The sequence below is a fragment of the Callospermophilus lateralis genome, chromosome 11, assembly GCF_048772815.1.
Source record: "Callospermophilus lateralis isolate mCalLat2 chromosome 11, mCalLat2.hap1, whole genome shotgun sequence".
Lineage (NCBI taxonomy): Eukaryota > Metazoa > Chordata > Mammalia > Rodentia > Sciuridae > Callospermophilus > Callospermophilus lateralis.
The window spans coordinates 23,457,432-23,480,028 of record NC_135315.1 but is presented as its reverse complement, the minus strand read 5'-3'; the positions used below and the strand labels follow the sequence as shown (position 1 = coordinate 23,480,028).

At 37.0% G+C, this 22,597-nt stretch overlaps 1 protein-coding gene across 1 annotated transcript in view; it reads right to left on the bottom strand.

Moving 5' to 3' along the window:
- Positions 1-4,117: 4,117 nt before the first annotated feature.
- Positions 4,118-22,597, bottom strand: part of Npepps (aminopeptidase puromycin sensitive) — a 91,151-nt gene continuing 72,671 nt past the window's right edge. Inside the window, exons 15-23 of the mRNA XM_076869396.2 lie at positions 22,016-22,155; positions 19,889-20,023; positions 18,286-18,505; positions 13,273-13,415; positions 12,792-12,848; positions 9,362-9,469; positions 8,856-9,011; positions 8,539-8,586; positions 4,118-5,667 (exon numbers count right to left, since the gene is read on the bottom strand). Coding sequence (XP_076725511.1) covers positions 5,515-5,667; positions 8,539-8,586; positions 8,856-9,011; positions 9,362-9,469; positions 12,792-12,848; positions 13,273-13,415; positions 18,286-18,505; positions 19,889-20,023; positions 22,016-22,155 — 1,160 coding nt within the window. The 3' untranslated portion in view covers positions 4,118-5,514. The remainder of the gene's footprint in view (positions 5,668-8,538; positions 8,587-8,855; positions 9,012-9,361; positions 9,470-12,791; positions 12,849-13,272; positions 13,416-18,285; positions 18,506-19,888; positions 20,024-22,015; positions 22,156-22,597) is intronic.

Genomic DNA, 22,597 nt, shown 5'->3' with positions numbered 1-22,597 from the left:
CTGTCTTTGTGAAGTTCATCACCATATACTTTCCAACATCTAACTAATGGTGATATTAGCCAAAATTTGAAGTTGAACATTCAGGCAACAATGTATAGAATTGCAAGGCTTGGTTACAAATATGTGCAGTTCACATTGCCAGTGAGGAAAAGAAGATTGAGTATTGAATTCATAACATGAGCCACTTTAAAGTAAGCAACAAGGAGCCTAAAGCTACATTTCTCAAATGTGTGCACTCTACAAAACTGGTGTGTAACATCAGGAAGTCAGACGGGAAAATATCATGAACCAATGAATCTAAACAAGAAAGACACATTTCCCCAATTATGAATTTGCCAACCATGACTTTTTTTCCGCAAGTAGTCTTTAATGAGCATGACATCAACTCTGGCACACTGAGCTTCAAAAAGTTAAGACTAGAAATAAGTAGCACTGGTTACATTGGATACCTGCAAAGGGGGCATAGTCTATCTATCTCCGTTACCAAAAATACTCAAAATACACAAACTGGTGTATAAAAACAGAGCTAGAGCTGGAGCTGGGCATGGTGGCACATGCCTGTAATCCCAGCAGCTGGGAAGGCTGAGGCAGGAGGATCGCAAGTTCAAAGCCAGCCTCAGAAAAAAAAAAAGTGAGGCACTAAACAACTCAGTGAGACCCTGTCTCTTAAATAAAATACAAAACAGGTCTGGGGATGTAGCTCAGTGGTTAAGTGCCCCTGAGTTCGATCCCTGGTAAGAAGACATAGTCACCTTTTTTTTTTTTTTTTTTTTGAGATGGTAGTCTAACTACTTTGCCTAAGCTGGTCTCAAACTCATTTGCTCAAGTGATCTGACTCAACCTTTGAGTAGCTACAGGTATGTATATGACCATGTCCAGCTTTCATGTTGTTTTTTTTTGCCCTTGTTATTTTATCATTATCATTGTGGTGGTAGTATTGGGGATGAACCCATGGCCTTGGGTATGCTAGATACCACTGAGCTATCTCCTATCTTTTTTTTTTTTTTCTTTTAAGTTTGGAAAATGAATATGTATTGCCTTTTTTGTTTGTTTTTGGTGCTGGGGATTGAGCCCAGAGCCTGTTCATTCGAAGTAAGTAGCTCTGACTACTGCTTATCAACCAAAAGTAATGTAAAACTGTCTACAGGAAGTATCTACACACTAATAATTCTTCCTAACTCCTCTGATTTCCACTAAAATATTTAACCAGAAAGTATTAGGAAGCTGGACCCGGTGGCACACACATGTAATCTCAACAGCTCAGGTGGCAGAGGCAGGAGGAGTTCAAAGCTAAACTCAACAATTTAGCAAGGTCCTAAGCAACTCAGTGAGACCCCTCTCTAAATAAAACAAAAACAAAAGGGCTGGGGGTGTGGCTCAGTGGTGCCCCTGAGTTCAATCCTCAGTACCAAAAAAAAAAAAAAAAAAAAGTATTAGGAAAAAAGAAAAGTTATGAAATACTTCTAAAGCTCTTGCCAGACTCAGCCTTTTTTTTTGCACCAGTGTGTGTGGTGCTGGGGATTGAACCCAGGGCCTATGTGCAGGCACTCTACCAACTGAGCTATAGCCCCAGCCCCAGTCTTAACTGGGTAACTTTTTAGCTGTGGAGACATGACAGATACCTGGAAGAATACGTTTTGGAAACTGGCAAGCCTGGGCTGACTACCAGGTCTGATAATTATTTGCTGTATAAAAAATTTATCTAATTTTTCTGAGCCTGCTTTCTCATCTATGAAATGTGGTCATGTTATTTATGATAGTGAGCTACTTGGAAAATAACAAAATATCCAACATAAAAAAGGCTGGATTAAGGGCTGGGGCTGTGGATCAGCGTTAGCACACTTGCCTGGCAATATGTGAGGCACTACATATAAATAAATAAATGTCTATCAACAACCAGAAAAAAAAATACATATTTTTTTAAAAAAGGCTGGATTAAAACCTTTTAAAAAATATATTTGCGGGCTGGGGATGTGGCTCAAGTGGTAGCCCGCTCGCCTGGCATGTGTGCCGCCCGAGTTCGATCCTCAGCACAACATACAAAGATGTTGTGTCCGCTGATAACTAAAAAATAAATATTAAAAAATTCTCTCTTTTAAAAAAATATATTTGCTTTAATTGTAGATGGACACAATAGCTTTATTTTATTTATTTTTATGCAGTGCTGAAGATCAAACCCAGTGCCTCGCACGCACATGCTAGGAGAGAGCTCTACTGCTGAGCCACAATCCCAGCCCCTGGATTATGATCTTTAGAGACTCAAAGCATCAGGACTTTGGTGCCCAAATCGGTTGTTAGTAGAAAACAGAGAACACACTCAAGCTGAGGTAGGCCTAACTATTAACAAAGACATGGTAATGGAGTCCACAGAAACCATCAAGAAATAATGGGAGTTCCGGGAGCGGTCAGGCACGTCTGTAATACCAGCTGCTCGGGAGGTTGAGACAGGAGGATCATGAGTTCAAAGCCAGCTTCAGTAATAGCAAGGCGCTTAGCAAATCAGTGAGACCCTGTCTCCAAATAAAATACAAAATAGGGCTGGGGATGTGGCTCATCCCATGGGTGGGGTCCTCCTGAGTTCAATCCCTAGTACCCCGCCCCCCCCCCAAAAAAAAGGAGTATTACAGAAATCCAGAGCTAGGGCTGGGGCTCAGTGGTAGAACGCCTGCCTCGCACATGAGGCACTGGGTTCAATCTTCAATACCACATAAAAACAGTTAAATAGGGATATTGTGTCCATCTACAACTAATATATATATATATATATATAAAACCCAGAGCTAATAAAAGAATAGTCCTCTACCCTGCCACCTTTAGTATAGCAAGCCCCCTAACACTAAGCTACATTCCCAGTCCTTTTATAAATTTTGAGATAGGATCTCCCTAAGTTGCTCAGTCTGGCCTTGTAATCCTTCTGCCTCAGTTTCCCAAGTAGTTGGGATTGTAAGCTTGCATCATTGCACCTGGCTAGTTCTATCTTTAGATCTGGAGAGGAAAGAGGAGCTAGAAGCTAAAGAGAGCTGCTTGATAGGAACTCTGGTCTTTGGGGGACACAAGACAATCCATGTGACCTTGCCAGTAAGAAAGCCAGAGGAATATATTCTTATCATCCTTTCCTGATGTCTTTTGATCTTTGGGTTTACTAGTTGGTTACATATAACCTGAAGTCAGAAGGCAAGGGGTCCTGTTGATACAGTCCATGGAAATTTATGCCTCCTAAGGCCCAGGCAGCATGAAAAGTGGTTTTGCTTTGGGGATTAAAAATACTCAGCACCAACTCTTCCCCAACATAACTCATATTGTTATACACAAATTTGCATGTATGCTGCAACTAAAAGAACTTCTTTTCAGAATTTCTGGTTTCAAAATTCTATAAATTCTTCAATTAAACCTGCATCTCCCCCACCTCACCCCTTACATTACCTTTTTGTTTTTAGATATACATGACCGTAGAGTGTATTTTAGAGTACAACTCATTCCAATTAGGATCCCATTCTTGCAGTTGTATAATGTGGAATCAGACTGGTCATGTATTCACATATGAACAAAGGAAAGTTATGTCCAATTCATTGTACTGTCTTGAAGCTGCATTTTTCTCAGTATTTTTGGTGCCTAGTCTTTTTGTACCTTAAGCACATGCATAGACACAGGCAGCCCTGGGCCTGGTGCCAGAGAAGATGAGTTAAGTCTCAGGTTAACTCCTGAATACTGACTGTAAGGATCTCTGAGAGATTTTTTGAGAATCTAGAACTAATTTAGAATCAATATTAGGATTTTTCTGTTTAGGTTCTATTCATTAGGAATTCAGGAACTAGATGGGTTTTTTTTGGCAGTACTGAAGACTGAACCCAGGAGTGGGGTGCTCTACCACTAAGCTACATACCCAACCTTTTTTATTTTGAGACAGGATCTCTTACTAATTTGCCCAGGCTAACTTTGAATTTGTGATCCTTCTGCCCAAATTGCTGGGATTACAGGCATGCACCACTGCACCCAGCAGGAACTAGATTTTCTTAAACTCAAAAAATCCTATGATACTAAAACTTCCTACAATCCTACTGAAACAGTAAAATTTTCACTTTCTAAACAAAGAGAATAAAAGAAACCAGGACATCAATTTCACATTGACATTTTTATTAACGCCAACCGTTTTTTAATTATTATTTTTTTAAAACAATAGCACAAAAATGTTTCAAGGAAGCAGTCTCACAATCTGATGACCTTCTGAAATACAGTTAAGCCACACCAAATATGAATTTCTGTTAACACAAAAAAATTTTTTTAAGAAAAATAAAAAGAAAAGGAAAAAAGAAAAAAGTAGGTAAAGAGGAAGGGAAGGGAATGAAATTTAGAGTTAAAACTTATTGGATTAGGTAGGTGAGGCTTGTTAGTAGGATACACTGTTGAAGCAGAGTGGCACACATAGGCTTATAGTCATTGTTTTTGAAACCAGTTACCACTATTATATAGGCCCCGTAGCAGTTACCACTGGCTTTTTGCACGCAAAAAATGAACCAGAAGAAGCCAGAGTTGACTTGATACTGTTATGAAGAGGTTCAATAGTTGGCATGTTAGACAACTAAGACCATTTTTAGCAGAATAACTCCTTCAGGAAGGACTGGCTAAAAATCATTTTATTACTATTGTCTCACCTATATGCATTTTGGGGTTCTTAAAAGTCATCTTAAAAAAGGAAGAAAAATAATGTATATCAGTTTCTCTTATTTAATGTGGCTATGAAAGATGTTTTCTTAATATTTCTTTCTCTCTAAGAAGGACATCGGGGTCAGGTTGGGGGCTGGAGTAGAACTACGGGAGGAAAAACCCAGAGAGGGTAGAGGATTTTTTGTTTTTACTTTTTTTTTTTTTTTTCTTTCTCCTTTTTTGGCCAAGGGGTCACACAGAAGGGAGGCAAGGAGGAAAACTACAATCCTTGGTTCAGATTGAGTTATGCAGGAAAAGTTATCTTCCTGGTCAGTCCCCATGACAAAGAAAAAAAAAATTTTTTTTTTTTTTTTAAATATGCACAGACTTGGACTATGTTATACCAACCATTAGCCTTTCATGTTTAGCCATTCCCAGCAATGGACAACACTATCCTGGGCTTGTAGGCTGCTTGCAGAACCCACTGCACAAAAATTCTCTTCCCTAGAAGCCTCTAGTTTCCTTTTGGTAGGTTATAAAAACAGAACATCTGTCATTAACAAGAGTGTTAAATACTTTTAACCACTGACAAGGCTTCAGGAAGTTTCACAGTTTCATTATGCTCTACTTTATTACTATCATATTTACATTTTTATTTATTTATTTTTTTTGCTGAATTGCTGATTTTCCTTTTTCAATAGAATTTAATTCTGGAGTGTGAGCAGGAACCAGTTAACTACATTCATTGTCCAACCCCCACTGGTTTGAAAGAAGACTCCAAATTCTTGGCATATGAATCAGCTGTTCGATAGCTCCACCTTATCCTGGCAGCAAAGCAGCAGAAGAGCCGCAGCAGTGGCTGTCCAGGGTTCACACTGCAGGTGGGGAGGCTTTTCTCTGAAGGAGGTACTGGTGGATGCTCTCAGCATCTCGCTTTAGCCAAGCAGCATTCAGCAGGATATTTTCACAACACTGCTGGATGGTACGCTCAGCTGAAGGAGCTGGGTGACTCTCGAAGAAAGCCTGGTGTAAGAAAATCCATAGTGTAGAATCATTGCTAGCAAAAGCAAGTTAATATCAAAGCTATGAAAAAGTACCCACTGGCCTACATAAAGGATTCATTAGCCACAGTCATTAGAATTAACTGCTGCTACCCTCAGGCTAAGACAAATAAATACTTGGGTCTGCATATAAGAATTTTCCCCCAAATATCGAAAGTACAAAACCTAATCAAGAGAGACAGAACCTACTGCCTTTCTCTTAGGGTAATTGTTTAGTGGTTAATCTAGGCTTTGGATTTAGATGTAGCACTCAAATCTAGGCTTGGTCAAAATACCAGCCTGTCACTTTAAGTAAATTAACTACTCTAAGTCTCACTTTTCTCATCTGTGAAAAAATATGCACTCCAAAACTTAAGAGACAACTGAAACATTTGGCAAAATACCTGGCACACAGGACTCATGAACTCAACACGTTCTGACACATTCTGACTGTCGCAAATAAAGATCAATTTGTAAGGAATGATAAAATTAAGGATTTTAAATTGCTGTTTTATACTATAATACTTCATAGTCTCATATTTTTCATAGAATAAACAATTTTTTCTGCTGGTACTGGGGACCGATCACGGGGTGGTCTACTATTGAGCTACATCCCCAGCCCTTTTTATTTCGAGACAGCGTTTTGCTAAATCGCCAAGGCTGGCTTTGAATTTGCAATCCTCTTGCCTCGAGTAGTAGAGATTCCAGGTGTGCGCCGTCATACCCAGCTAAATAAAACTATTTCTGTTTGTTGTAATTTATCAAAATGCTTAAATAGGCTGGCGCTTGCCTGTAATCCCAGCAGTGAGAGGCTGAGTCAGGAGGATCGTGACAAAGCCAGCCTCAGCAAAAGCAAGGTGCAACTAGTGAGACCCTGTTTCTAAATAAAATATCAAATAGAGCTGGGGATGTGGCTCAGTGGTGGAGTGCCCCTGAGTTCAATCCCTGGTAACCCCTCCTCCCCACAAAAATCTTAAAAGTCAAACCATTTTTAAATGAAGTACACTTAATTTCAATGAAAATAAAGCAGCTCTTTAATACCAACCTGCAAAATGATAGGGGTCTTTCCTTTAAGCTAGTATTCATAGGTGTAGAAGAGAAAAATGACTATTTCATAAGATTAATTCTAATCTTTTAGAAATCAATTTACAAGGATAACAATGGCTCTTGCTTTAAGGCTTCTAATCATGGCTGGTTTCTCAGTGACTAAGTTAAAGTTGGATACAAGTCTTCCAGTTCCATCTCCAACAAATAGCACCAACATTTATATATCAGAAACCTGGGAATTATCTTTGACTTTCCTCCCAGACATGTTCACAATACAGAGAAACCACTTGGTAAATATTGTTAAAACTAAAGATTAACAAAAATCAACCCCTGAATCTCTTTTCAATTCCTCCATTCTTACTGCTGTGCCATTCTTATTTTTCATTTTTATCTTTTAGATGTAGATGGACACAATGCCTTTATTTTACTTATTTTTATTTTTATATGGTGCTGAGGATCAAACTCAGTGTCTCATAAGTGCTAGGCAAGCGCTCTACCACTGAGCTACAACCTCAGACCGTGCTGTGCCACTCTTGCTTGGAGAATTAGCACCCCAATTTCCTCCTCATTCTAAATAATTTTCCACACTACACAGACTGAAATTTTTACAACACAAATCAGATCATGTTTATAAACCATTTGAGGGTTTTCCAGTCTAGAAAATTCTTAATATGATCCACAAGGCCACATGTATGAGCTAGCTCCTACCTACCTTATCAGCCTCCACTACTCTGCCACAAAACCCATTACTTAATTCTCCTGCACAGAACCTATTAACATTACAATAATTGTTTATATAATACAATATATAATGTACACTAGATGACAGTAGAAGCCAAATCTTTCACTATTTTCTCAAGATTTAAATTCTTAAAACCTATTCCTAACAATGGTTCACACACACTCAGGGGCTGGGGTTGTGGCTCAGCAGTAGAGTGCTTGCCTGGCACGTGTGAGGCACTAGGTTTGATCCACAGCAACACATAAAAATAAACAAATAAAACAAAGGTATTATGTCCATCTACAACTTAGATTTTTAAAAAATTAAGAAAAACTGTTATAACTCAGAATTTCCAAATTCACACCTGACAATCACTATACTTATTTATAAAAATATTTAGCAGTTAAATGCAATGGGAAGCTTAAAGTTAAGATTTTTCTAATCAAAGCAAATTTGTCTCCCAAATGCTGAATTTTATTAGGTCCAAGGTCCATACTAAGCTGATTATCAATCTTTATTAAGGGCTAAAAGGAGAGACCACACATAACCATCTAGTCTCACTATGCACACAATAGACCTATAGAAGTCATGTTACCTAATCTAACAATCTCATCATCACCTTATTTTATAGATGAAGATACAGGCTCACAGGGATTAAAAAACATCCTCAAAGACAAAGCTAAGGGGCTGGGATTGTGGCTCAGCGGTAGAGCGCTTGCCTAACATGGGTGGGACCTGGGCTTGATCCTCAGCACCACATAAAAATAAAGACATTGTGTTGTGTCCATCTACACCTAGAAAATAAATATTTTTAAAAAGGACAAAGCTAATATGGGACAGAGCACAAATTGACACAGGTCAAGTGACTTGATTTCATACTCTTTCAACCACAATTCAACATCTTCAAAGATTAACCCAACTATAAATTTTTTAGACATGAGAAGATACAATCTAACCAGTCTTTCTCTAAGAAAAAAAAGCGAGGGGGGGAAATACTTTATCCCAATACCTCTACATTAAAACAAAGTTTAGTGTTTTTATATTTTAGATTGAAAGATAAAAAAGTAAACAGTACTTTCTCCTTACCTTAACCTCTCCAGCCATTTTATCAATTGCAAATCCCTCTACTGATAGCTGAAAAACAAGGTTTTTAAATAGTAAGTGAAATCAAAAAAGGCTAGGAACAAACTTTCATTTACCCTAAAAAATGAATTATTTTGTTATCTTCAAAACTTTAGTTTGTTATAGAAGGTAAAGGAGAGGGATGCAGAAGCCCTTAAACAAATCTAATAATTATTTGAGGAATCTCTTAAAAAGAAAGAACCTTTGGGTCTATTGAATCATGTATATTGCTCAATAACATCCATGATTATCAACCTACTCAAATAAAAAAATTCACACACCTTTATTAGTCTGGATATTAAGAACCCTCCCTGGTATCGATTATAAAGTTCTTCCCAGTTGTCCTTTATGAATTTCCATGCAGCTTTCCTCCCATGCTTGCTGCCTCCAGCTACTCCACCAATTACTGATACAGTGTCCTGTGGACGTACCTCTTCCTAAGAAGAGAAAAAGATTAAAAGTCTAGCATTTCCACAATATCTTCTGGTTCCGGAAAGTGCAACATACTGTTGAAATACCTAAGTAACCACATCAAAGACATGTATTCTTTGTTTTTAGGAATAAATGGCACCAGAAGCTTGTAGAGAAAGCATTTGTTTCCTCTCCCAAATACTCTGATTTTGAGTCTCATTATTAGTGGGAGATAAAATAAGTCAGTTAAAAAAGTTTATACCAGTTTTCCAAGAAGAGGACGCCTTAATCTATCAAGAGGATACTGAATCAAAGACACTTGCCACAGATGAGTGAGTAACAACTCCCTCTGAAAGCAGTTTTCCTTGTAACTTACTGAAAGTGCAAATGTAAGGACTTTTTGAATCAGTTCAGGCAAAAGAGTAGCCCCAAGGACCCTTTCAATTCGGTTTTTCTCTTCTTGCATATCTGCTTGTTTGTGAAGCTATAGGGAAAAAATAAAAACAGAGACAGTTAGCTCTTCCCAGGAAATTCTCCATATGCATATGTAAGCTTCTCCTTCAATAAGGTAAAACACTGGGTAGGACTGTCAAGGTATTACATTAAAAAGAATACTTGTCGTGGGCTGGGCTTGTGGCTCAGTGGTTAAGCGCTTGCCTTACATGCGTGAGGCACTGGGTTCAATCCTCAGCAATAAATAAATAGATTAATAAAAGATATTGTGTCCATCTACAACTAAAAAAAAAAATATTAAGAAAAAAAATACTTGTCAAGATGGTTGGGCACTAAATTTGTCCCTTGCAATTACAGTCAGTCAGTCATGAAATATAAGTGCTCAGTAGATAAATAATAGTAGCCTGTCATCAGTTCTAAGCAGTTTAACATCAACATATAAAGAGTACATCTATCGTGGCCAAATACTTTATAGCACTGATATCTGGTTAATGGTCTATGTTTTATGAACAAAACTAATCATTGGTAATCTTATACCATTAAAGATCATCAATTTAATTTATAATAGTGAAAACGAAAATAATCTAAATACCCAACAGCTATCCTAATTACTTATTCATTTTTAAAAAGATGCTTTTGGGGGGGGGGGCGTACTGGGAACTGAACACTGGGGGTACTTTATCACTGAACTACATCCCCAGTCCTTTTTTGGGGGGTACCAGGGATTAAACTCAAGGGCACTCAACCACTGAGCCACATCCCCAGCCCAATTTCTGAATTTATTAGAGTCTCACTGAGTTGCTTAGCACCTCACTAAATTGCTGAGGCTGGCTTTGAACTTGCGATCCTCCTGCCTCTGCCTCCTGAGCAGCTGGGATTACAGGCATGCGCCACCCTTTTAAAAATTCTTTACATTTTGAGACAGGGTCTAGCTAAGTTGCCCTGCCTGGCCTCGAACTTATAGTCCTCCTGCTTCAGACTCCTGAGTTACTAGAATTACAGGGATATGCCACTATGCCTGGCTCAAAAGATGCACTATAGAAGGTTACATTTTAGGAATATTTCATGACATAAGCATGTTCTTTTCTTTTTTTAGTTGTAGATGGACACGATATCTTTATTATCTTTATCTTTATGTGGTGCCGAGACTCGAACCCAGGGTCTCACACATGCAAGACGAGCGCTCTACTATTAAGCCCCAGCCCCAGCCCCCATAAGCATGTTCTTGATATTGAAATGAAAAAAAAAAAAAAAAAAGAGAGAGACAAAGCAAATAATCCTATATATATAAAAAAAGGTAATGTGAAGGGTAAAAACTTGAAAACACACCAAAATGCTAATACTAATTAATGATGGTCTCTGATCAGTGGCATCATGTACCTTTACATTTCTTTCTTTTCTGGAGTGCTGGGGATTAAACTCAAGGCCTTGCACATACCAGGCAAGCACTCTACCACTGAGCTATACCACTAGCCCTCTTCATGTTTCTTTTTTTTTGGTACCGGGGATTGAACCCAGGGATATTTAACCACTGAGTCACATCCCCAGTCCTTTGTTTATATTTTATTTTGAGACTGGGTCTCACCAAGTTGCTTAGAGCCTCGCTAAATTGCTGGATTTGGCTTTGAACTCTAATTCTTCTACCTAGCCTCCCAAGCCACTAGGATTATAAATTGCCACTACACCTGGCCCTCTTCACATTTCTTAACTGTAAAAGCAGCATACACTGAATGTGGAATATTAATAAGACAGAGATGCATAAAGAAAAAGTAAAATTACTACTATATACACACTGCCAAACCTGGAATGAGATTATATTATACATGCTATTTTGTAATCCACTTTTAAAAAATAATTACAGGTAAGTTTTATTTTCTTCTTTATTCTTTCCTAGTCTCTAAATCTTCTGTAGTGAATACAGAAAATCTTTTTTTTCATAATTAGAAACAAAACATCATATTTTTAAAAATTAAAACTGCAGAGGCTGGGGATGTAGCTCAGGGCAGAGCATTTGCCTAGGTTAAAGTAAGTCCTAAGCCTCTCTGGGTTTCACTTCACTCACCAGTAAAGTGAGGGGGACAAACTGATGATTTGTAAGGTCCTTTCAGCTGCAATATTCAAGGACAGAACTCAAGCTTTCAGGAAGCATCTCTTCCCAGAAGATAACCCTGATATATTAGTCCACCAGGTGGCACTCTAGTACCACATATTAAGAGGCATTCAAGCATTTGTTTTAACGCTATTCCTAAATTACCAACAGAAAATAATCACTTGCCATCAAACTGTTTGCTTGTCTATTTGTTTGTATGTTTGTTTTTGCAGTGTAAGGGGTTGAACTACAGGTGTCACACTTGCTAGGCAATACTCTACCAATGAGTTATATCTCCAGCCCCACTAAATGGTTTCTTCAAGAATTCTGATTTGAGGCTGGGGTTGTGGCTCAGAGGTAGATCTTTCGCCTAGCATGCATGAAGCACCGGGTTCAATCCTCAGCACCACATTAATAAAATGAAATAAAGGTATTGTGTCAACCTACAACTAAAAAATAAATGTTTTTTTAAAAAAATTCTGATTCTGCCTTCATTAGAACTCTTCCTATATTGATACTGTACACTCCCTTATGCTAATAAATGCAACTTCTCGTAAATACATATACTTGTATAACAATTCTTAAAAATATACCATAACATGAAGATGGTAATTTATGGCTTCTGCCATAAAACTTTCAGAACTGTTGTTTTTTTTTTTTTTCATACACTTATGGAATAGACAAAAAAAACCCACAAAGTATCCCATTTCATATGTATTTCATTCACATGATTTATAATCCACAGGTTCATAGAATATTCAGACTGAGAAGGGACCTTGATGTCTAATTGAAAAGTAAATCCAAAATATAACTTTTATATTATTAAAAAGGAAACCCATGGATAAACAACATGGGTAAAGTGGTAATTTTTAAAAAAATAAGTATCTTTTTAATTGTGGATGAATCTTTCAGTGCCTCACATATGTCAGGCTGAAAGCACTCTACCACTGAGCAACAACCCCATTTTTTGAGCCAGGGCCTTGCATTTGAAGTTCCCCAGGATGGCCATGAACCTTCAATCTTCCTATCTTCGTCTTCCAAGTAGCTGGGACTACAGCCCTGCAATACCACATCTAGTTCCCATAGCTTCTTTCTTTCTTTCTTTTTTTTTTTTAGTTGTTGATGGGGCCTTTATTTATTTATTTCTTAATATTTGCATGTCTGCAAGAAACATATATTTTTGCCAGGGCATTTTGTTCTTTTAACCATTTAAAGCTGTTCTCTGTGTCCATCCAAGTTCAGGAGCCTTTTCCAAATCACTCACCTTTAGCATAATGTCTAAGGTAGTACCATCACCATGCTTCAAAACGGTCAGATAGACCTACAAGACAATAAAGGAAGTTATCTGAGTACATCTACCCTGTTTCAAGGTATTTTAACATTACAAAAATACAGAAAGCAAGTAAAAACGTTGCAAGAAGTATGGAGGTACATATAAATCAGGGTAAGGATGTAAAAACCCCATGAACAACCATAGAGACAAATGGCATGTCGTAATAGCACAGCACACCAACTCTCTCTGGGGAATGTGCACAGGGGAATCACCTTTCAGAAGCACCATGTGGCAGAGAAATTTAAATGAGAAGCTGGCTACAAACCACCCAAATGGGATATGTTAAAATGAGAGTTAGACATGGCTTGTGGGTCATTCCTTAGGTCAGTTTTGGTTAGTATTAAAGAAGTTTCATGTTTCATAGAGTAATGTAGGTAACTAGAAATCAAAGAAATTTATTGTGGAAACTTACAGGACTCCTCAGGTCAGCAGAGAGAATCTGTTTTCCTTCCACATGGTCCTTAAACCGACGACGGGCTTCATCTAACGTTGCCTTGTGTCCTGCTTTTCCTAGTTTGCCCAGAACCAAGCCCCTCAGGAGTGCATCTAGATGACCTGATTGAAAAGTAAAAAAGACATAGGACTATTTAAAAGGACTGTTTTTATTAATTTAGCACCTGAATACTTTATAATTATATTACTGTAAGTCTGTGGTCTTAAACAAACACAATTCCCCTAATACGAAAGAGAACACTTGATTTAAATTTAATAAATCGTAAGAGGGAAAATGCTGAACAGCAAACTTGCTGACCATCTCTATTCACAAATGCCAATTATCTGGATTTACTAAATGTTACTCAGTCTAGTTAATTATACTGCTAAGGGCTGTGTGGAAAGAATAGGCTTATTATATCACAAAGCTCTGACACAAGATTCAGAAAAAGATAGTATGTGGAACTAGTATACCCTGTGTATGACAAACTGAAATCATATTTAAAAAAATATTTTTGTTATTGATGGACCTTTATTCATTTATTTATTTTTATGTGGTCCTGAGAATCGAACCTAGTGCGTCACACATGCTAGGCAAGTGCTCTACCACTGAGCCACAACCCCAGCCCTGAAATTATATTTTTAAATGAAGGCTGGTTGATGAATTCTTCCAAAGATACACAAACAGTCATTAAGGACGTAAAAAGAGTATCACCACTGATCATTAGGAAATGCAAATACAAACCACAATGAGATACTACTTCACACTATGATGGCTACAATCGAAAAGACAGAATATAAACAAAAGTGTTGACAAGGATGTGGAGAAATTAGAGCCCTAAAACACTGCTGGTGGAAATGCACAATGGTGTGGCCATTTAGAAAGACAGTTTGGCAGTTCCTCTGTAGGTTCAACATAGAGTTATCATGTGACCTTGCAATTCTACTCTTAGGTATTTACCCAAGAGAAATGAAAGTATATGTCTATATAAAAACTTGTACATAAATATTCACAGCAGAATTCATAATAGCCAAAAAGTGAAACCAATCCAAATGTTTACCAACTGATAAAATGTGCTACATCCCCACAATGAGATATTATTCTACCATAAAAAGGAATAAAGGGCTGGGGATATAGCTCAGTTAGTAGAGTAATTGCTGGGGTTCAATTCCCAGCACCACCAAAAAAAAAAATTAGGGCTGGGTATGTGCCTTAGAGGTCGGGTGCCCCGAGTTCAATTCCCAGTAAACACCCCACCCCAGCGCCAAAAAAAGAAATGAGATACTGACATTTAAGCTACCACCTGGGCAAATGCTAAATGAAAGAAGCCAGGTACACAAGGCCATATACTATGAGATTCTACTTATATGAAATGTCAAAAATAGGCAACTTTATGAGAGAGAAGGATTAGTGGTTCTCAGGGAATAGGGATTAACTGCCACTGGGCATGGGGCTTCATTTGGGGTGAAGAAATTGGTTAATGGTGATGGTAGTATAAGCTTATTATGAGCATACTAAAAAGCACTGAACTGTTTTTTGTTTTTTTTTTCTTTTGAGATACTGAGGATTAAACCTAAGGCTTTGCACTTACTAGGCAAATACTCTACAACTGAGCTACATCCCCAGTCCTTTTTATTTTGAGGTAGGGTGTCACTAAGTGGTCTGGAAACATGTATATGTCACCATGACCAACACAAAAAAGTCAAAATTAGCACACAAATCTGATAGATGTACAATGGAAAATGCAGTATATTCTTACTACCCAGCAGTAAAAGGAATGAACAACCTATATGTTTCTCAAAAACATGCCGAATAAGAAAAGCAAAATATAACACAATTTCACACAGGATATATTGGTGTACTTCTGTAATCTCAGCCATTTGGGAGGCTGAGGAAGGAAGATGGAAAGCTCCAGGCCAATTCTGATAATTTAGCAAGACCCTATCTATAAATAAATAAATAGGCTGGGGATATAGCTCAGTGGTAGAGCACTGTTGGGTTCCATCCCCCGTACTTGGAGGGGGAAGAAATATGTATATGTGTATGAGATTCTACTTGTATGATAGACAACATTAATCCACAGTGAAAGTAGTTAAAATAGTGTTTGCCTGGATAGGGTGATCAAGTAGCAGGGACTGGTTTAGAAGGGGCCTGAGGCTACTTTTAAAGAATAGAAATGTATGCATTTGTCAAAAGTCATACAGCTCAGTGGTAGAACATTTGCCTAGCATATGCTGAAGCCCTGTACTGACAAAGAAATGGGGGCAGAAGGTATCATTGAGCTAGACAGAACACTGACATTACACATTTTTGCAATATTTAAATCATAATTCAATAAAAAGCAAGTTTAAGAAAACTTACCAAGAGATCCAAAACAAAACAAAAAACAATTTATAACTCTGGCTCTGGTACTGACTTGCTATGTGGTGGAAGGTGATGTTTTATTATTTTGCTTTTTGATTCTTTCATCTGAGAGAAAACTAAAGCCATTCCCCCCTATATAATTTTTAAAATTTTTTGGTTTTAGTTATATATGGCAGTAGAATTAATTTTGACAAAATTTTTTAAAGAGAGAGAGAATTTTTTAATATTTATTTTTTAGTTTTTGGTGGACACAACATCTTTATTTTTTTATTTTTATTTGGTGCTGAGGATAGAACTCAGCGCCCCGTGCATGCCAGGAGAGTGTGCTACTGCTTGAGCCACATCCCTAGCCCAATTTTGACATATTTATACATGACATATACCTTATTCTAATCAGGATCCCAGTCTGGTGGAGTATATACAATGTTGAGATTCACCGTGGTATATCCATGTGTATACATAGGAAAGTTATGTCAGATTCATTCTATTGCTTTTCCTATTCCTATCTCCCCTCCCTTCCCTTCTTTCCCCTTTGTATAATCCATCGAACTTCTATTCTTCCCCTTACCAATAGCAACCATAACATTCATCCTTTGATCTTCTGGGATTGGCTTATTTCACTTAGCATATAGTCTCCAGATCCATCATACTGATGAATGTCATAAAAACATTCTTCTTTATGGCTGAGTAATATTCCATTGTATATATAAACCACATTATTATCCATTCATCTGGATTTTGAGGAATTCTATGTTCAGATGTCTAACATGACCTCAATTTAATATGCCTCAAACCAAACTCCTGTTGATTCCCTTTTGTCCCCAAAGATGCTTCTATGGCAGTTTTAATTTGATGACTCCTCTCTCAACCACACATTCTTTTTAGCAAAATTCTTTAAGGAAGTTCTTTAAAAAAAATAGTTTGTTCTACCTTCAAACTTCACACAGAACTTACTAACTACTTAGGAGTTGTAGCCAGCACCTCAAATGGATTAATCAGATAGCCTATTTTTCTTTTTTTGTTTTGTTTTTTCCTGCAGTGCTGGAAGTTGAGTTCAGAGCATGCTAGGCGAGTGTTCTACCACCAAGCTATATCTGTCTTCAGCCTATTCTTCGCATACTCAAGTACATCAAATCATGTTCGTCTACCCAAAACTCTAAATTATCACCTCAAGTCACAAAATATGAAAGTCAAAAACTTCTTACCACGGGTCCACAAGTCCTATAAGATCTAGTACGCTTCCCATGTTCCTCCCTCTCTCATTTACTCTGTTCTGACCTTACTAGCCTTCTTGTTATTCCATGTTCCCACCTTAGGCATTTGTCAGTCCCTCTGTCTGGACCATTTCCCCCCTAGATATACTTATACTTCTCTCTTTGGTATCTCTACTTAGATTCAAAGATTACCTTATTAGTGATTTCCCCAACTGCTCTCTATAAAATAGTGGTCTAGTACTCCTTATTTGCCTTACCTGGCTTTGTTTTTCTTCATGATACTTGTTATCAACCCAGAACAGTATATATTTAATTGTTTGCTGTTGTCTCCCACTAGAATATAAACCATACAGGGCAATGTTTTGCTTTCTGCTGTATCAGCAGCTTCTAGAATAATACTTGACATATAAGTTGCATAAATATTTGTTGAACCAATGAAAGACAAAGAGTGCTTAATACTGTTACTACTGTTCTTATTTCAAAAGACTCTCAAATTAAAATTAAGAGAAAGTACCACCTTTAACTATTAGAAGATGGTAAAAAAAATAATTATATTTGGAGTCTTCAAATCACCATTCTCAACATTTAAATGATAGCAAAAAGAGTAAATATGTGATTACAGAAATAATGATGGAGGAGAACATGTGTAAAAAAGCAATTAACTTCTTTAATTAAGAAAGCTGGGGCTGGAGATGTGACTCAAGCGGTAGCGCGCTCGCCTGCCATGCGTGCGGCCCGGGTTCGATCCTCAGCACCACATACAAACAGAGATGTTGTGTCCGCCGAATACTAAAAAATAAATATTAAAATTCTCTCTCTCTCTCTCACTCTCTCTTAAAAAAAAAAAAAAAAAAAAAAAAAAAAAGAAAGCTGGCCCCTGTGTCTCTTAGCTGTAACCTCGAGTTATAAGTTGTATATAAGGTGCCTAGTAGTATGGTAATATAAATAAGAAAAATAACTCAAAATTCCCATTAACTTTTCTTCACTATAAATGTGACTTTGGAACACTTTATTTTCTTTCTTTTTTTTTAAAATTTGTTTTTAATATTTATTTTTTAGTTTTCGGCGGACACACTTGTTTGTATGTGGTGCTGAGGATCGAACCCGGGCCACACGCATGCCAGGCGAGCGTGCTACCGCTTGAGCCACATCCCAGCCCAGGAACACTTTATTTTCAATACTGTATAAATCACATGTAGCAATAAATATATATGTAAGTACTACTGCACTGATGGTGATGACACATTAACTTCACCAGCAGACTTGGATGACTTGAGTTTTAATTTCTGGCAGTTGAATATATAGTAACATCTTATAAATATAAAGATGATTTTAATTAAGTTGTTAACTACAGGTGAATAAAAAAGTACCAGTTTCTGACTGATTTTTTTTCCCCATTAAGTACATCCATTACCTTCTCCAGGTTTGGGGTCCCAGCCCAGTCTCTCCCCTATAGGTGAAAAGACATCTTTCACAAACTCCTGGATTTCCTCATAGAAGTCTGTGTGGGACAAGAGAGTTGAGAGAATCCCCAGGTTACAGCTCAGGTCGCTCCATACAGTATAATTGGGCTCATTCACAAAAGCCTCCATGACTTTTAGAACCTCTACAGTGCTAATGATTCCAGCTCGAGCCTGGGATAGGAAAAAACATAAATTAACCTAGTCTTCAAAAAACAAAACAAAAAATAAGCATGTATTTTCAGCATAATCTACAGCTAATAATTTTTTTGGTTTGAGGAAATGAGACTAAATAAGTTCAGAAGAACACCATTGAAATAAAATTCCTATTATGAAAATATCCCTTACTTCTTCACTATTTATAAAAGAACTACTTTAAAAACTACAAAAATAGTTGGGGTTTTAATTCTTGACAGAGGCTCTTTCAAAGCTGGACCTTAAAAACTGTGTCAACTTAAGCCTCTCCTTTACTCGTTTCCAAAAGAGCACAAACTGGAAGGCACTACAAATTGAGAGTTCTTTCAGCACTAACTAATGGAGTTGGGAAAAAGAACTTCTGTTACAGCAGCCAACTGCACAAATGACCCACTCTCCTGGGACAGGTCTCTTTTGGCAAAGAGATTAGTAGATGTAAAGTTTTGAGCATCATTGCTAATCTATGTTTATACAAAGGAGGAATCTAAAACCAGTGATTGCAGAGGGCAGGGAAAATTTCAAGTTCAATTTAAAGGAACACTAGGAGGAACGTAACAATTTTATCATAGTCAAAGACATCCAGAAATTACAAAACCTATGTTGGAGTCACAAAAATAATATTACTAGCTGCTGCTTTAAGTCCTTTCTGGAATAAAACCAAATATAAATATATTTCTAAATTAATACACACTATAATTTGAATAATGACAAAACTACAAAAGTTCTAGCTTTTCTTGCAAACTACTTTAGAAAAAACATAAAATCATTCTAAATTACTGCCAGATGTAGTGGTGCGTGAATGCAGGCACGCACGCCTGTAATCCCAGTGACTGGGAAGGCTGAGGCAGAAAGATCATAAATTCAAAACTAGCCTTTTAGCAGTTTATTGAGACCCTAAGCAACTTAGCAAGACTTCAGTCTCAAAATAAAAAAATAAATAAATAAAAGGACTGGGGATGTGGATCAATGGTTAAGTGCCCCTGGTTTTAATTCACAGTACCTCTGCCCTCCACCCAAATCATTGAATTATTAAAAAAAAAAAAAAAAAAAAAAAGTAGGGAAATTTCTTAAAGGCTTATATCTATTTCTATTTAAAAGAGAACTTTTTGTCTTATAAAGAATGGTTTGACTAAAAATGATTAAAAAAAAACTGGCTTAGGAGTAGTGAAATGGTATTTGCTTCTGGTAAATTATATAGATCCAATCTTGTCATTTAATTACTAACAGTCATTTGCTCCTTTCCCAAAGGTGTTCACATTCAGAAGAACCATACTCTTCTAATTATGCTTTAGACACTCCAGGAAAAAACAAGATCCTTTAATCAACAAAATCTATCATATTACTTAAATGAGAGACACTTACCAAGGAGAAGAGGTCATTCTGTAATCCAAGTCGATCCACAGGAGGCAGAGAAAGGTCCCGAATGCCTGGTAATAAACTTTCCAGCATGGCAGAGCTATACTGGGTTCGATAAAACCCAACAGTTCCCAGATTTAACTGAAAAGATATCCAATAGGCACTATTAAATGCTTCCATTTATTTTATTTTATGTCTTTTTCGAACTTGCATTTATTTAACAAATCAACCTTTTGTATGTGTAAAATGAATTATGCTTTTAGATATATTTGTGTTAAAAATAACAAAGATCACACATGCTAACGAGTAGGGATTAAAACACAGAGCCCACAAAGTTAGCAATCAGTTGTCCAAAATAAATGCAAGGGCAAAAAACCCAGAAACTTGTAACAATAGGGCCAAAGTGAGGGACAGTGGGAGAAAGAGAGAGAATAATGTTGGCTAAATTTCTATTTCTAATCAATGGATTGTTATAGATTTATAGAAAATATTTACTATATATAAAAGCACTTGATAGAAGACTCTCTGAGAAAGATTAAGCTTTTACAAACACTGAGTAAAAAGCCTCAACAATTTCATATTTAAAATTTTTTTTTTCAAAGAGAGAATTTTAAAATTTTATTTTTTAGTTTTCGGCGGACACAACATATTTGTTTGTATGTGGTGCTGAGGTCTGAACCCGGGCCGCACGCATGCCAGGCGAGCGAGCTACCGCTTGAGCCACATCCCCAGCCCCCCATATTTTAAATTTTAACCTCCAGGAAGAACCATATTTTTCTAATTATGTTTCAGACACTCCAGGTAGAATAAGAACCTTTAATCAAAAAAATCTATCATATTATTTAGGTGAGAGATGCAATAAAGGTAATTTCATATTATTTTTGGAGTAAGGTAACCACTGATTTCTCTATAGGCTATTTACAAACAACTGAAACCATTTTTCTTTCCTTTTTTTTTTGTGACTGGGATCGATTGCATTTGTTAGGCAAGTACCCTACTACTGAGCTACAACCAAAAATATTTTTAAAAATATTTATATACAGTATAGTATAATGGTAAAATAAGAAGACATAAGTATTTTACTTCTTTTAATATTTATATTTTAGTTTTAGGCAGATACAATATCTTTACTTTTATGTGGTGCTGAGGATCGAACCCAGTACGTCACATGTGCTAGGCGAGCACTCTACCACTTGAGCCACAACTCCAGCCCTAAATATTTTATTTCTTATAAATATTTTAAAAAATCATCCCATAATTCTAATGCAACTTTTATTTTATTGATTCCCCCCCCCTTTTTTTTTCCTCTCCCTCTTTCATTTTGTAATGCTGGGGATTGAACCCAGGACCTTGTGTATACCAGATAAGTGCTCTACCACTGAGGTATGCCCCCCAGCCTCTATTTTATTGATTTCCTTTATCATCATCTTTTTTTTTTTTTTTTTTCCTGTTTGGTGGTACTGGGAATTAAACCCAGAGATGCTCTACCACCAAACTATATTCCCATCCCCTGCCCTTTTTTAATACCTTTATCCCTGCCACTGAGCCACAATCCCAGCCCTTTTTTATTTCTTAATTTTTTGGTACCAGGGGATTGAACTCAGGAACACTTGACCACTGAGCCACATCCTCAGCCCTATTTTGAGACATGGTTTAAGTTGCCCAGGTTAGCCTTGAATGTGGAATCCTCCTGTCTCAGTTTACTGAGTTGATGAGATTATAGGTGTTTAAAGTTGTAAGTCCACAAATGTTTTGGCTAAAATGACTTTATACAGAGTCTATTATTTTTCTTTTCCACTTCAGTCTTATTCTGTTTTATTTGCTTATCTACCACACCCTTATCTAATTAAAAGCACATATCTGGATTATACTATTTGAAAAATGCCCTAAATTTCACAAAGTTTTAGAATTGAAAGTCCTAGTCTATGGGGCTGGAATGTAGCTCAGTGGTAGAGCACTTGTCTAGTATGCATTAGTATACATGAAATCTGAGTTCAATCCCTGCACTACGCCTTACTCCCCTAAAAAAGTCTCAGACTAAACTGGAGCAGTAAAATTTAGAGAGAGTTATAAAATACATTAAAGAAATCAGTTCAGATAAGGTAAAAATGGCTCTGCCATTTCTGGACTCACCTTAACCCACTGGTCTGATTTGACATTTTTCAAAACCACATTCATCTCTGGCTTATCCATTAGAATTTTAAGTTTGGCCTGATTGGGATCTTCACTAGTAGAGATTGTGATAGGAACCATCCACTGGGGACAGTCTTCTCCTAATCAAGAGAAGAACAAACAGAAAACCTGAAAATTAACTTAATCCTGGAAGAAATAGATGGTAAAATGTACAGAGAGGACTGGTGTTGTTCTAGTCAGGGGCCCAAATTTAGGTGGTAAGCCAATAGCTCATTCTTAGTGCTACAGAAACTCTCCCAGCTAACCCAAATATTAGTGGAAAGGAAGATATAACTAATGAAATAATAACAGCCTAAAAAAAAAAAAAGAGAGATCAGTTAACTCATAGAATCACAAATGCAACGATTTAACCTTTATCATTGTTTTCCCTTCACAAAGCAATAGACATAGCAATGATTTTACTGTGAAAATAAATTTTGAGTAGGTGAAAGTGTTCCCATTGCATTGCATTTAAAAACCAATTTTAAGGTGCAGTCTTTAATGGGTATACACACTGATGAAACACTGATATTTATTGCTATG